We start from the raw sequence: 15,909 nt of genomic DNA on the forward strand, positions 1-15,909 counted from the left end.
TGAGAGCATTTTGCATGTTAAACTTTGTTTTAATATTTTTGTGTGTGTTTGAGTTCAATGCATGTGGCCTTTCTACTGGATCCTCTATTTTAGATGAAACTGTACTTGAAGGTGGATATATCAAGTTCACTTACATCCAGCTAGAAAAAAATTGTTTTTGTTTTGATCTTGTCATGACAGGATAGTTAATCTGTGAGAAATTCTGGCAGTTTGGTTCCACAGATTCTGTAGGAACATGTTGGAAGGCATAAATCTGTAAAGAGGGGCCTGAGCTAGGCTGGCCTGGACCGGTTGGGGGATGGTCACTGACTTTTCATTAACATGCATGCTTAATGGTCAGGTCAGGAGAATTGTAACCCAGAAGAGCTGGAGCCAATTCCAGCTCAGAAGAGAGGAATGGGGAAAGTTATATGAAACAGCATAAAAAGGGCTTGCCTTCCTCTGATCCTTTGTAGTCTCTTCCAGGAGGTACCCATTTATTCATTACAGAATAAATGTAAAATAAAGATCATGAAACTTCCTGGATCCTCAACAAGTGTGGTTTATTCCCTAGACAGAGCATGTAGATTTTCATTTCTAACATAATCTCACTGGCGTTATGTTGATTTAGAATATATAACCAGGAGAACTTAAATGGTATATATGGAAATTTGCCTCTTTCTAATTCTTGCTAGGCCACCATAGTTTTACTAACTTTGGTCCTCATGTGCTCATGGTGGGCTGACTTTTGGAATCTGGGATTAGTTCTCAAAGGGCCCTGGAAATAATCCAAGGAATTACAGTAATTAGTGTAGAGCTGTGTTGGGGGAGAAGGTTTTTAGGATTTCAGGTCCAAGCATTGATCTGAAAGTAGAGCAGATGGCCTCACCTCTTGTGCTTTAGGCATTCTCTCAGAAACGTAGAGAGACTGGTCCTGTATTCTGTACAAGGCGAAGTGGTCAAATGTTTATTGTTAACTATAATACTCAGTGATTATATACTTCTCAGATCCACAGGTTCCTTGAATAAAAATCTATAAGGAAAAAATATACTTAGATTTAAAAAAAAATGAATCTTCTGGTTTCTTGACCTCTTTTTAATAGGTTTTTAGAGTATCCCATGTCTAAGACTACAGCTTCTTTTTTCAGGTTCAGGTAAACTGTCAATGGTGGCTTCTTCATGTTCTAGGTTTGGAAAGGTCTTAAGGCAATTTAGAAGCTAAATGTTATATAGAGTAAAATTGAATGAAAGACGCACTAGTGAACATGATTAAAGGTTTGGTCAAGAGTGTGGATAGAAATGGGGCTGGAGGCTAACATTATTTAATGTTTTCCTTTGTTCAGAAAGCTTTTTGTTGTTATTGCTGGGTGGAGCTGGGTCTTGTGGATGCCCCAGTTCTGTCACTGTATTTTGCACCCTGAAGCAATCCATGTGCAAATGAATAACAACAGCTCTGTATGTGTGTACTGGTGAGACTTGAATTTTGGAAAAATAGACATAAAAAACTGGAAAAGGCTTTGAGCCCTTCCACAGACCTTGATATTCCCATCAGTAATTTACTTTGTGGAGAGACAGAAGGCAGACATTCAAATTGAAAAATGAGAGGTACACTGCCTAGATAATAAAGTTATGTTCTTAATTGATGCCCTAAGTATAAAAGAAAACCTGTTTTGATTTTTATTTGTGTAGAACTTCAATAAAAAAAACTATTATATAAGAAAGGGAGTAAGAGGTTATAGTTACATTTGGAAAAGACTTTCTGCATAGTTTTTTAACTCTAGAAATAATTCTATTGAGATCGCTCGTTTGTTTGTTAGGCCAATCTTTTTTTTTTTTAACTATATGATTCAAGAATATTATCTGTTTTAAATATAAAGACTAATCCGTGCTAATTTTGGAGATAACTTGTGTAAAGTAAAATATCCCATAAAATAAATGCTATGTTAAATAAATATCTTGATGGCTTTTGTTTTTATTTTTTAGAAAATGTATTTACTTTTATACTTTTTTTAGGTCGCTGTGCATTTCAAGTCTGGAAGCCTTTGGAACAAGTAATCACAGAAACTGCAAAGAAGATTCAACCTCCTGTAAGTCCTGGAGTGGCCTGGTTAGGACTCACTTGGATTTGCCCATATTTCCATAATTTGAAATAACTTAAGCAAATCTGTTTCATTCTGACTGTCTTGTTAGCAAATGTTTGCTTTCTTCACTGTATTTACGTCACTGACTAGCTGTATCTTCTTGGCCAGATTAGCTTCCTCCTCAGTGAAATTAGGAGGTTGGATTAGATGAACTCTGACCTCTCTTCTAGCACGAGTGTTCTGGCAGGGGGAGAATCATGCTCTCCTCCCTCTGGGCTTGGGTTCAGATGTACCTTTACCAATTAGTGGCTCTGTGACCCTGCACAGGTTACTGAATTTGTTCATGTCTCAGGTGTGTCACCTGCTATTTTTGTGGTACTCATTTCACAGGCTGGTTACGAAGAACAAATGAGAAAAGGGTAATAAGAGGTCCTGCGAACCTTAAAGCTCTGTAAATGCCATCTGCTGTTAGAGGCTTCTTTGAGAGCTCTTTCCATTTCTAGTAATCTCAAGGATTATTTTCCAGACCTGTCACTGTCAATCAAGAAGCATTTATTAAGGGCTTACCAGACACAGTACTAAGTGCTGAGTGTGCAAAGACAAGAGTGGAAACGGTCCATGCCCTCAAGAAGCTTACATTCTACTGGGGGAGAGGTCACATACACAGACAATTATATTTAATATAAATAAAATGAATCCAAGGTAGTTTGGGTTGGGGATGTGCTGGCATCATAGGGGACCAGGACAGGCTTCATATAGAAGTTAGCCCTTACGCTGAGCCTTGAAAGAAGCCAGGGATTCTGCTGGTCATTGAGGAGGGAAGAGAGCATTCTAGGCATGGGGACAGGCAGTGCAAAGACCGAGAAATGGGTGCCGAAGGCTCATTTGTGACCAGGATAGCAGTACTGTGGGGGATAAAATATGAGAAAACTGGAAAGGTAAGAAGGGCCCAGGAGGTGACGAGAATTCAGTGTCAAATAAAAGTGGCTGTGTGATCCTTAGAGGCATGAGGAAAGTTTTGGAATTTACTGAAGAGGGGACTGACAGGATCAGACTTTTGCTTTCTGAAAATCACTTTGTGTGGAAGATAGCTTGGATTGGGGAGAGATTTGAGGTGGAGAGAAAATTTTGGAGTCTATTTCCGTAGGGTGATGAAGAGATGATGAGGGCCTGAGCTATAATGGTGGCTTTGTGAGTGCAGAGGAGGGAACTTGCATAAGAGTTATTGTGGAGATAGAGATGGGTTGGATGTGTGGGATGAGAGTGAAAATGCTAGACTGGTACCAAGTTATGAAACCATCACCACCCCATTTTAGCGTCACTACCTCAAGCAGGTGAGAAAACATCTCAATCAGTCAGTCAATCCTGGGCTTGTTGCCTCTTCAGTGAAGGAAGGGAGGTGTATTTATTTAGCTCAGCTCAGAGATCAAGAGTGGTCATGGTAATTACTGAGTGTTGTTCTTTTTAGTTTATATTATTGCAATCATGTATATACTTTCACGCTCTGCTTACTTCACATTATATCAGTTCACTTAAATTTTTCTGAACTCTTCATATTTGTTTCTTACAGTGCAATAATAGTATACATACCATTCACATGCCACAATTTGTTTAACCATTTCACGAACAAAAAGCATTTACTTTTTCCAGTTCTTTACTACAGTTTCTTGTTGAGGTTTTTGGTTTGGAGAGAAGTGAGGAAAAGTCCTGTGCCATCTTGCAAATCTTGTAAGGATCACTTTTATAATGGGAGCTCTCAGATGCTTAGAGTCTTTATCACGCTTAAAACTAATTTTTTCCTATTTTTGTATCTCACATTTATTTACCTAATGTTTAACTATTTCTCTAGAAGGTGATTCTGTAACCTTGGTAATGCATTTCTAACCTTCTTTAGCGAGGAGGATTTCCACAGTGCCACGATCATGCTCCTATCTGCTTAAGTAAAAATTGTATTGAACTTGGAGTCAGTAGACATGAATTTGAGTTCCATCTCTGCCGCTTATGAGGTGTGTGTCCTTGGCCAAGGCACTACCTTTTCTGAACATCAGTCTTCTTATCTGTAAGATGAGGATAATGATACCTGTGCTGTTTGTTTGCCTTCTACGGAGTTATTTTGAAGGTTAAATGAGAGCATATATGTCAAAGTACTTGCTATCTGAAAGATTCTTTCTAAATGAAAAACATTATATTTTCTCAGTTGTACCTTCATAGGATGATAAATAGAATTAGAAGAGACCCCAGAATTCAACAAGTCCAGTTCCCTTATTTTAGAGTTAATGAAAATTGAGGCATGCATAGGTTAAGTGACTTATCCAGAGTCGCACAGCTACCAAGTGTTTAATATGGGGTTTGAACCCATTTCCTTCTGATTCCAATTCTAACCTGCCTACTATACAACTTTATCCCATTTTTTTTCTTATTCTTCCTTCTCTGGAAACAATAGAAATCACCACTTATGTACCATAACCCTTCATATACACAATTAAAACTAAATTAATTAAGTCTCCTTTTAGCTTTCTTGCTATGATTATAAACGATTTTTTTTTTTAGAATTTGTTAATCAAATATTACAGTCATAATTATTTTGTTTCCCGTTTCTAGAGTTTCTTGATATTTTTATGGTAGTAGTTCCCATCTAGACACACAATTTGGTATCATAGGACCATAGATTCAATACTGGAAGAGACATTGGCGAGATTTGAACTCTACAATTTAGGACTTCATCTTTAAGAATTACTTGCTATGGGGCGGCCAGGTAGCACAGCGAGTAAGAGCACCGGCTCCAGTGCTGAGAAGACCTGGAGATCGAATCCCGGGCTCAGACACTTAGCACCCACCCAGAAACACTTGGCCGTGTAACCTTGAGCAAGTTACTTAACCCCAATTGCTTAGGGGCGGCCAGGTGGCTCAGCGAGTAAGAGCACCGGTTCCAGTGTTGGGATGACCTGGAGATCGAATCCCGGGCTCAGACACTCAGCACCACACCCAGAAATAACTGGCCGTGTAACCTTGAGCAAGTTACTTAACCCCGATTGCTTAAAAAAAAAAAATTACTTGCTATTCTGAAAAATTCATTACTTTTGTGGCTAAATTGATGATGAGCCTCTCAGAACTTCTCTTGGCCTATTCTTATTGAAGCATGACAGGCTCATACTCACCTTCCCAGCTTGGTGTAGGATCTCATCAGGTGTTTGCTCAATTGGTTTAGTTTCAGAGAACCCATAGACACCTCCAAGCTGTGGGTTTGTCCAATGAAGATTTTTTTTTATTTTAATTTTTTGCTTTTTGGAGGGCAGTTGGGATTAAGTGACTTGCCCAAGGTCACACGGCTAGTTTTTGTTTTAAGTGTCTGAGGCCGGGTTTGAACTCAGGTCCTCCTGACTCCAGGGCCGGTGCTGTATTCACTGTGCCACCTAGCTGCCCCGTCCAGTGAAGATTTTAATGGAAGTGAATAAAAATTAGTGTGCTGTGTTAGGACTCGGGAATCTTTCTGTTATACTATAAAAGGCTAATCCTTTACCATCTCATAATTGAGAATATTGTTTTTTCTAATTTTATATTTGTTTTCATTTGACTACATTTAGAACCGTAACTACAAAAGATTATTTTGTACTTGTGGTTTTGTTTTTGTTTTTGTTTTTTGGTCAGTATACTTATGGCAGAAAAACTAGGTGCAAGAATCACATAGGTGGGGTGATGGGGGAAGATACAAGAGAGAACAGTTTGGGGATAGGGGTATTCAATGGGCTTGCTATTTTTGGGTGGGGTTAGGAGAAAGATGGGGAGAAAAATTGTAACTCAAAATCTTGTGGAAATAAATGTTGAAAACTAAAAATAAATAAATGAATCCACTTTTAAAAAAAGAATCACATAGGTTCTTTTAAATCACAAAAATGGGGAAGGGAAAAAGAGAAGGGAACATACTTTATCAGATGCCTCCTGTGTTCTCGGCACTGTGCTAAGTGCCGTTATTATTATCATTAAGGAAACTATGACCCAAATTGTTTAAGTGACTTGTCCAGGGTGACCCAGTGATTAAATGTCTGATGCTTCAGATTCTTCCTAATTCCAGGCCCAGCATTCCATCTACTGTGGCACCTGTTGTCTAAAAAACTAGTTCTTCTTGTAACTATAGTCCTGTGGTCGGCCATCTCGGGACATTGTACTTCAGAATGGTGACTGAATGGATTAACTACTTAAGAATTTTGTTTCACTTCATTTCTTTTAAATCTTCCTTTAACAAATTTGATAGTGGTCATCATCTAATAATAGTTATAGGTGTAAAAACAATCCCAGCTCTTTATATATCTTCATATAACCTGGGTGGGGTTAGAGGTATAGCCTCTAGGACAGCGATGTCAAACTCCAATGGAAAGGAGAGCCCCTAAACCTTACATAAGGATCTTGGTGCTTCGGGTTGACTTAAGACAACTGCACCTTAACATTATCTGTGTCCTTTTGTATTTTTTTTTTAAAGCAATCGGGGTTAAGTAACTTGCTCAAGGTAACACGGCCAATTATTTCTGGGTGTGGTGCTGAGTATCTGAGCCTGGGATTCGATCCAGGTCATCCCGACACTGGAGCCGGTGTTCTTACTCACCGAGCTACCTGGCTGCTCCTAAGCAATTGGGGTTAAGTAACTTGCTCAAGGTTACACAGCCAGATGTTTCTGGGTGGGTGCTAAGTGTCTGAGCCCGGGATTTGATCTCCAGGTCTTCTCAACACTGGAGCCGGTGCTCTTACTTTTATTTATTTTGTTAAATATTTCCCAATTACATTTTAATCAGGTTTGGGAAGTACTGGGGAGTATTAATAGAAGGACCTTGATATCTCTACTTTAGATTATGTCCATTTTTTGATTCTTTTGCTAATTTTGTAGAAAGTTGGAAGCATTAGTTGGAAAGAAGGTTAACAGTTATTCATTACTTGATAATGAGTAATTGCTTTTTAATAATTCAAAAGTTTCAAAGGTGCCTGAAGAGTTCCAGAGGGACAGCAACAAAGAGCTGCTGGCCCCTCAGTGATGCACTGTTCTGTTGTTGAGGATCCAATATGGAGTCATAGAAAGATCCTATTGGCTGATTAGTCTTCTTGCTGTTAAAGAGCGCTTCTCATGATCTCATTTTATCTATCTTCACATTTCACTTGAAAAACTTCAGTGCTGTCAGGGAATGTAGTCCTAAATTACCTTCTGATTTTCCTAAATGCGTTCAATCATCCTGTGCTGTATTTGTCATCAGTCCAATATAATTAAAAGTTGAAAGTCTATCTCACATATACTTTTTTTAAAATATAAATTTGTCACCTTGTATTCTTTTGGTCTCTAGTCACTGTTTAATCGGTGTGATATTGAAATATTATTCAATGGTATAAATAAGTTTTCACACTATTTAAAATTATGTATTCTACAGTATAAACAAATTTGCAAAACATATTAGTGATTACCCACCTATCTTTAGAATGGCTTCTTTTTTCTCTGAGAAATGCTTGCAAAAATATAATAACTAAGGAAAGTAAGCAGCCTCATCATCTCTTCTCTCTTGTTGGCATCTCTAAAATATGTTTTAGGACCTCAAAGTGATTTTCTTTTTAGAGCAAGTTGCCTTAATTATGTTATAGCAAACTATTTTTTTCTGTAAACAGACAAATGTTTTACAATTTGGAGCCACTTTTGGTCATATTTCTTTGAGTGGCCATTCCTGGGTAAGTGATGTGCATAAGGAGGTGGTATTTTCTCTTTTAGTCTCCTAACCCAAACCTATCCATCTTGTTTCCTGTTAGTAGGCATCTCTCAACAGCTGCTATTATTGATTCACCACAAAAATATATATTTTTTTGCCAGTTACATGTTATCCCTCCATTCCCACCCTTCTTTCTGTTCCGTTTGACCTACATTTCCCCAGATCGTCTTTACCACCTTTAGCTAGTCCTTCCTTTTTCTTTTTTAAAAAATTTATTTATTTATTTTTAGTTTTCAACATTGATTTCCACAAGATTTTGAGTTACAAATTTTTCTCCCTGTCTCTCCCCTATCCCCCACCCCAAAATAGCAAGCCTGCTGAATACCCCTTCCCCCAGTCTGTTCTCTCTTATATCCTCCCCCATCAACCCCCACCCCCAACTTTCTAGTAGGGAAAGATGGATTTCTGTACCCTAGTGCCTGTATATCTTAGTTCTCAGTTGCATGTGATATGCCTTAACTTTTGTTTTTTGAAACTTTTGAGTTCCAGAGCCTTTCCCATTTTCCCTCCTCACCCAACCATACTGGAAAGACAAGCAGTTCAACATAGGTTGTACATGTGTAGCTACGCAAAACATTTCCATAGTAGTTATATTCTGAAAGACTAACAATATTTCCCTCCATCCTATCCCACCCCCCCACTTATTCTGTTTTCTACTTTGACCCTGTCCCTTTTCAAGTGTTTGCTTCTAACTACCCTCTTCCCCAATCTGCCCTCCCTTCTATCATCCCCTTCCCCCCTGCTTTCCTGTAGGGTAAGATACCCAATTGAATGTGTATGTTATTCCCTCCTTAAGCCATATTCAATGAGAGTAAGGTTGACCCATTCCTTTTCACCTTCCTGCTCTTCCCTCCATTGTAACAGTGTTCTCTTGCCTCTTTTATATGAGATAGTTTATTCCAATCTATCTCTCCCTTTCTCCTTCTTGCAATGTATTCCTTTCTCACCTCTTAATTTTATTTTTAAGATAGCATCCCTTCATATTCAACCCATCCTGTGCCCTTTGTCTATGTATACATGTACACACATATGCACACACACATATATATTTATACACTCTCCTATATATAAATATATGTATATATACATATATGTTTACTTCAACTCTCTTCATATTGAGAAAAGTCTCATGAGTTACAATTTTCATTTTTCCATGTAGGAATGTAAATAGTTCAATTTTAATAAGTTCCCTATGATTTCTTTTTCCTGTTTACCTTCTCATGCTTCTCTTGCTTCTTGTAATTGAAAGTCAGATTTTCTGTTCAGCTCTGGTTTTTTCATCAAGAATGCCTGAAAATCCTCTATTTTATTGAATGACCATATTTTCCCCTGAAGCATTATACTCAGTTTTGCTGGTGATTCTTGGTTTTAATTGCAGCTCCTTTGACCTCCAGAATATCATATTCCAAGCCCTTCAATCCCTTAATGTAGAAGCTGCCAGATCTTGTGTTATCCTGATTGTGTTTCCACAGTAGTAAAATTGTTCCTTCCTGGCTGCTTGTAATATTTTCTCCTTGACCTAGGAACTTTGGAATTTGGCTATGATATTCCTAGGAGTTTTCGGGGTCTTTTTAAAGAGGTAATTGGTGAGTTCTTTCAATTTCTCTTTTGCCCTCTGGTTCTAGAATATCAGGGCAATTTTCCTGGAGAATTTCTTGAAGGATGATTTCTAGGTTCTTTTTTTGATCATGGCTTTCATGTACTCCAATAATTTTTAAATTATCTCTCCTGGATCTATTTTCCAGATCAGTGATTTTCGCAGTGAGATACTTCACATTGCCTTCTATTTTTTCATATATTTGGATCTGTTTTATAATACCCTGATTTCTCATAAAGTCATTAGCTTCCAATTGCTCCAATCTAATTTTGAAGGAATTATTCTCTTCAGTGAGTTTTTGAAATTCCTTTCTCATCTGGTAAATTTGGCTTTTTAAGGAATCCTTCTCCTCATTGGCTTTTTGTACCTCTTTTGCCATTTGAGTTAGCCTACTTTTTAAGGTGTTATTTTCTTCAGAATTTTTTTGGGTCTCCTTTAGCAGGCTGTTGACTCACTTTTCATGATTTTCTTGCATCATTCTCATTTCTCTTCCCAGTTTTTTTTCCACTTCTTTTACTTGATTTTCAAAATCCTCCTTGAGCTCCTCCATGGCCTGTGAACAGTTCATGTTTTTCCTAGAAGCTTCTGATGCAGGGGTTCTGACTTCGTTGTCCTCCAGTTCCATGCTTTGATCCTTTTTGTCCCCAAAAAGGATTGTATGGTCTCATTGCGCTTCCTCATCTCACCAATTACTTGACTTTTGAGCTCTTTGCGATGATAGAAGTCTACTTACAGAATGGAGAGAGCTTTGTCCCAAATTCCTGAGGTTTTCGCAGCTGCCAGAGCTATTAGTTGGGTGCCCTCTCTACATTCCCCACAAGCTCTGGCTCACTGGCCACTCACTCCAGGACCACCACCCAAGACCGTGATCCAGATCCAGGCAGGTCAAAGCAAGAATGATTACCCTTGAGTGGTTGCATGGTCCCCCTAAGATGCTCAGGCCAGGAGCTCTGAAAGCAGCCTCATGGCACCACTGTGCCTCCACACTTCTTGCCTTGGGGGCAGGGTCTGGACCAAGCTGTTCCTTCACCCTTACAGTAGAGTTCCTGACTGTCTTTTTATTTTCTCTTTGGTGTTTATGTGTCGAGAAGTCTGGAAACTGCCACAGCTGCTGGTGATTCACTGACCTGAAGTCAGCTCTGGCCGGTTTGGGTGCTGGTCGGAACTTCGGCTCCCTGGGGACTTCACTTGGCTGCCAGTGTGCTGTGATAGACCTTTTCTGTCGGCCTGCCAGCCTGCTTTCATTGGGAGATTTGTTTCTCTCTGTGTCTTTGTGGGTTCTGTAGCTTTAAAATTTGTTCAGAGTCATTTTTTTTACAGGTATTGGAGATGGTTGAAGCCGGAGCCCATGCCATGTTGGTACTTTTACTCGGCCATCTTGGCTCTGCCTAGTCCTTCCTTTTTCACCATCAGTTGGTGTTTGACAAATTTGATACAATGAAAAGAGTGCTAACTCTGGATTTAGAGACTGACCTCCCCTCCAACACTTAATGCCTATGTGTTCTTGGGCAAGTCATTCAGTCTCTTTGAGTTCTAGTTTCCTCATCTATAGAATGAGGGCATTGGCTTGAATGACTTCTTAGGCCCCTTCCCACCCTAGATGGGTGATCCTGTAACTCAGAGATCCTAAGTTTCATGCAAAAAGATGAAAATACATAAGTTAAATGATTTGCTCAAGGTTATATAGACCAAAGACAAAATCTGTATCTTTGTTCCTTAGCCTTCTAAAGACTTTTCAGACAACAAAAGAGATAATACATGTGGTTCTACTAATAAGGACCAAATGCGTCAAATATTTAAACACTTGATACTTCTGTTGCAAATAAAAAGAAATTCTCCAACATTAATTTCTGTTGGATTATTTCCTTACTCATATTAGTCTCGTCCCTCTGGAGTATCAGTAGAAGTTGTCAAATGTTTATAAAACCTTGTGAATAATATATTTATAGAGTAAAACAAAATTTTATCTTTATATGTAGTTTCTACTATCTGACTAATTCATAAGGTTCCCCCCCCCCCAATTTTTATATTTTTTTTCCAGAATTTATAGTTGGGTTATCATACTAATATAGTATTGCTTGTAGACTTGCTGATAAAATGTCTAAGAGACTTTCTTATCAACATTTTAGAACAAAAAAGAAATAACCCATCCAAAGTCATGACAAATTTACATATAGGGAATTTGATGATGTAAATGCTAGAATTATAATGAATAAAGAAGAGTATTCCTCATTTGATTCCAGTGATGATAAGTCCATCATTGAAGTTCCTTTTATAGCTAATAATCTAAAAGGTAATAAACAACACAGTACTTGTCAGACCCACATTCATGACAAAAGAAATGAAGAGCCAAGATGTCTGAAAGGTAAAGATGGTTCAGCTGCTTCTCATGCAGTGTGAGGACTCTTGCAACAGCTTTATATCATTACACTTCCATCTGGTCCTACTGAATATTCTGTAACCTATTCCATCAAGACAAGTCCCCTTTCTTTTCTAATTTTATTTAGTGAACCACTGCTTAGAATCATTCAGAAATGCACAAAAGCTTATGGCCAGTGAGCAACAAGCAATGCTAAATAAATAGTCACTTATATTAGATGAATTAGAAAAATTCCTCGTTTTTTGTTTGTCATGGCATTATTGATGGAAAAAAATCTACCTATTAAAAAGTATGTGGAATAGCTCCCAAGGGAGTGTCCTTTATTCAATAAAGCTAAGCCAAATAATTGATTCCTAGATATAATGAAATACCTTTGCTTTGACCTGAAAAAATGAAAGGGAGCCAAATCTGTTTCAGGACAAGTTTTGTCTAGCATTTTCGTCATGGGATTCTTTTATTGAAAATTGTCAGAATGCATTTATTCCTGATGTATTTATATAACAGTTGATGAGCAATTTGCTGCCTTGCAAGACACACTGTAAATTTATTCAATTAATGTCAAACAAATCAGACAAATTTGGCCCGAAATTTTGGTTGGCAGTAGACACCAAAAACAAATACTTGTTCAATGGATTCCTTTATTTGGAGAAAGACAATACTAGCAGCAGTGAGACCAGTGTAACTACTGATGTAATGTTGAAGGATGTGAAACTGCTGTTTTTAAAAGGTGTAACTGTGGCAATTATCTCACGTCCCTTAATGCACATTTTCTTGAGCTGTGTAAAGCAAAGGTATAGCATAGTTGGGATTATTTGTCAGAACCATGGAGAACTTTAGAAGTAATGGAGACACAAAGGCCACTGCACAAAACCCTGGTTTTAAATCTGCAGAGAAGCCTAGATTGACCTTGACTTCATGCCATTGTAAAAGATCCAAGTCTGTAACTATCATGAGTACCCTCCATCCATATGTTCACAGCCTATCAGAGAACAACCCAAAGCAAAAACCAGATACTCTCCTGTTTTATAAGGAAATGTCAAAGTGTTGCTTAGTGAAAGCAGCAAGCCATCCGAGAGGGCCAAACCGCAGATCATCCAAGTGACAAATGAAAATTTACAGCCACCATGAAGGCATGAATGCTTCTCCAGCCACAGTGCACCACTTGTGACCTTAGGAAGTACCATTGCTTAGCCAAAAACAAGAACCTGTTTCTGGCAAATGCACAATGAGAAAGTATACAAAAAAACAATTTCTAAATAAATGGTTACAAGGGAATATATGTGGTAATAAGTATTTTCTTTTTATTATCTGTGTAGATCTATATTAAATGCAAGTAATAAAAAGCAGGTATTATTTTACTTTGAAATAAACATTTTTATTCTACTCTCTATTTTCTTTGACGTGTGGATAAAAAGCCAAAGCAAAAACACTGTGTCAATTGATACAACTTGGTCCTTTGAGGTATTCTTAAATTCTGGTCCTTTTAGTGCTAGTTTTCACCTTGACACAGTTGCTTTAACATGAGCATTGTTTTATGTCTGTTTCACAATCTGAAGTTGAATTCTAGAAAAATGCATTATTTCTCATATAGCTATGTGATGGGATTGAGGTCATGCCACCTCATGCATGGAACTAATTATTTCCTGCTCTCTCTTTTCTGTACAGAGCCTTTCATCCTACTATAAAGGAGGATTTGAGCAGAAAATGAGTAGGCGAGAAGCTAGTCTTATTTTAGGCATAAGGTAGGTGTGTTGCATAAGTATTATTTTTCTTCTGTGACCAAGTTTGCCCTTTGAAACAGAAGGAGAAAATGCCAGATGCAAAGATGAGACAAAATTATCCTTGTATTTCAAAATTGGAGGAAAGGAGATGTTTTGAATGTTTATATTTTGAAATATCAAATCCAGGCATCTGCTTACAGCAGAAATATAAACAATCATAATATCTGGCTTCATGCCTTAAGGACAAAAATCTGCAGCTGTTTAAATAATAAACCTTCAGAAATAAGTAAAATTTCGCTTACTGTGGTACTTTGAATGCTTCCTGGGCTCACTATTAGAATCTGAGATATGAAATACCACAATTTGCATTGTGTAATCTGTGGCTAAAAACAATTCCTAGCCTCCTTTAATGTCTAGCATACTTTTATTGCATTTATTTCATTTTAGTTCTCATTTGTTATTTATAGAAGACAGAAAACAAGGAATTCCATAGTGATTTTACATTATGAGAGAGTACTTTTGAACAGGAGAATGACATGATTCACAAATATGCCGAGGAAAGATTATTTTTTTCCAGCTTTGTTGAGAATGAATTGGAGAGGAGTGAGACTAGAAGCAGGAAGAGCAATTACAGAGCTTCTCCAGTAGGCCCTAGCAAAAAGAAATAACCTGGAATGGGGTCCATGAGAATGGAGACAACAGGTTGAGTCTACAGGACATGACTACTTGAGGGAGAGCAGAGTCAATAAGGGCCCTGTGGTTATGATACTATTTGCTGCAGCAGTGGAAAACTCACAGGGTTGGTGTGTTTTTTTTAAAAGGAGTTCAGCTAATATAATAAAAATGACAATTCTTTTTTTTTAGTTCAGCTCCAAGTGAGCAAGAATAGTTAATTTATTTTTTAAAGTTATTTATTTTTAATTTTCAACATTTACCATAAGTTTTAAATTTTCTCCACCCTCTCCCTTCCCTCCTCCCCAAGATGGCATGCAATCCAATGTAGGTTCTATATATACATTCTTATTAAACATATTTTCACATTAGTCCTGTTGTATAGAAGAATTAGAACAAATGGGAGGAACCATGAGAAATAAAAAACAAAATAAAACAATACAAAAAAAGAGCAAATGGTATGCTTCAATCTGCATTCGGACTCCATAGTTCTTTCTCTGGATGTGAATGACATTTTTCACCATGAGTCCTTTGGAATTATTTTAGGACCTTGCATTGCTGAGAAGGTTTAAGTCTATTAAAGTCAGTCACAGAACACAGAGGCTATTACTGTGTATACTGTTCTCCTGGTTCTGCCCACTTCATTCAGCATCAGTTCATATAAGTCTTTCCAGATTTTTCTGAAGTTCTTCTGAAATGCTGATCATTTCTTATAGCAACATAGTATTCCATTACATTCATTTACCACATCTAGTTCATCCATTCCCCAGTTGATGGTCATCCTTGGCCACCATAAAAAGAGCTGCTATAAATATTTTTGTACATATGGGTCTTTTTCCCATTTTTTATGATCTCTTTGGGCTACAACCCTAGAAGTGGTGTTGCTGGGTCACAGGGTATGCACATTTTTATAGCCCTTTGGGCACAGTTCTGAATTGTACAGAATGGTTGGATCAGCTCACAACTCCACCAATAATGAGTTAGTGTTCCAACTTTCCCACATCTACTCCAGCATTTATCATATTCCTGTTTTGTCATGTTAGCCAGTCTCATAGGTGTGATGTGGTACCTCAGAGTTGTTTTGATTTGCATCTCTAATCAGTAGTGATTTAGAGCATTTTATTTAAAAAAAAATTTTTTTGGAGAGGGGAAGGTAGGGCAATTGGAGTTAAGTGACTTGCCCAAGGTCACACGGCTAGTTTTGTGTTAAGTGTCTGAGGCTGGATTTGAACTCAGGTCCTCCTGACTCCAGGGTCGATGTTCTATTCCCTGCGTCACCTAGCCGCCCCCAATTTAAAATTTTAAAATACATTTTAAAAATGACATTTCTACCTAAATTAATTTGCTTATTCAGTGCCATACCAATCCAACTACCAAAAAATTATTTTATAGATCTAGGAAAAATAATAACAAAATTCATCTAGAAGAACAAAAGTCCAAAATATCAAGGGAATTAATGAGAAGAAATTCTAGGGAAGGTGGCCTAGCCATACCAGATCTTAAATTTTATTATAAAGCAACAATCATCAAAATTGTTTGGTGCTGGTTAAGAAATAGAGTGGTGGATCAGTGGAATAGGTTAGATACACAAGATACAATGGTAGTCAGTGATTATAGTAATCTACTATTTGATAAACCTAAAGACCCAGCTTCTGGGATAAGAATTCACTATTTGACAAGAACTTCTGGGAAAACTTGGAAAACAGTGTGGCAGAAACTGGGCATAGACCAACAACTT

General features: G+C 37.7%; 1 protein-coding gene across 1 annotated transcript in view; it reads left to right on the forward strand.

Annotated features, from left to right (window-relative positions):
- The window catches only part of DNAJC15 (DnaJ heat shock protein family (Hsp40) member C15), a 68,289-nt gene that overhangs the window by 27,547 nt on the left and 24,833 nt on the right, over positions 1-15,909 (forward strand). The window contains exons 3-4 of the mRNA XM_069068687.1: positions 1,993-2,066; positions 13,444-13,520. Of these exons, the coding sequence (XP_068924788.1) occupies positions 1,993-2,066; positions 13,444-13,520 (151 nt within the window). The remainder of the gene's footprint in view (positions 1-1,992; positions 2,067-13,443; positions 13,521-15,909) is intronic.

This window comes from Petaurus breviceps, unplaced genomic scaffold (assembly GCF_028583685.1).
Source record: "Petaurus breviceps papuanus isolate PSGF00001 unplaced genomic scaffold, PetGlider_PUasm1.0 90769, whole genome shotgun sequence".
Classification (NCBI taxonomy): Eukaryota; Metazoa; Chordata; class Mammalia; order Diprotodontia; family Petauridae; genus Petaurus; species Petaurus breviceps.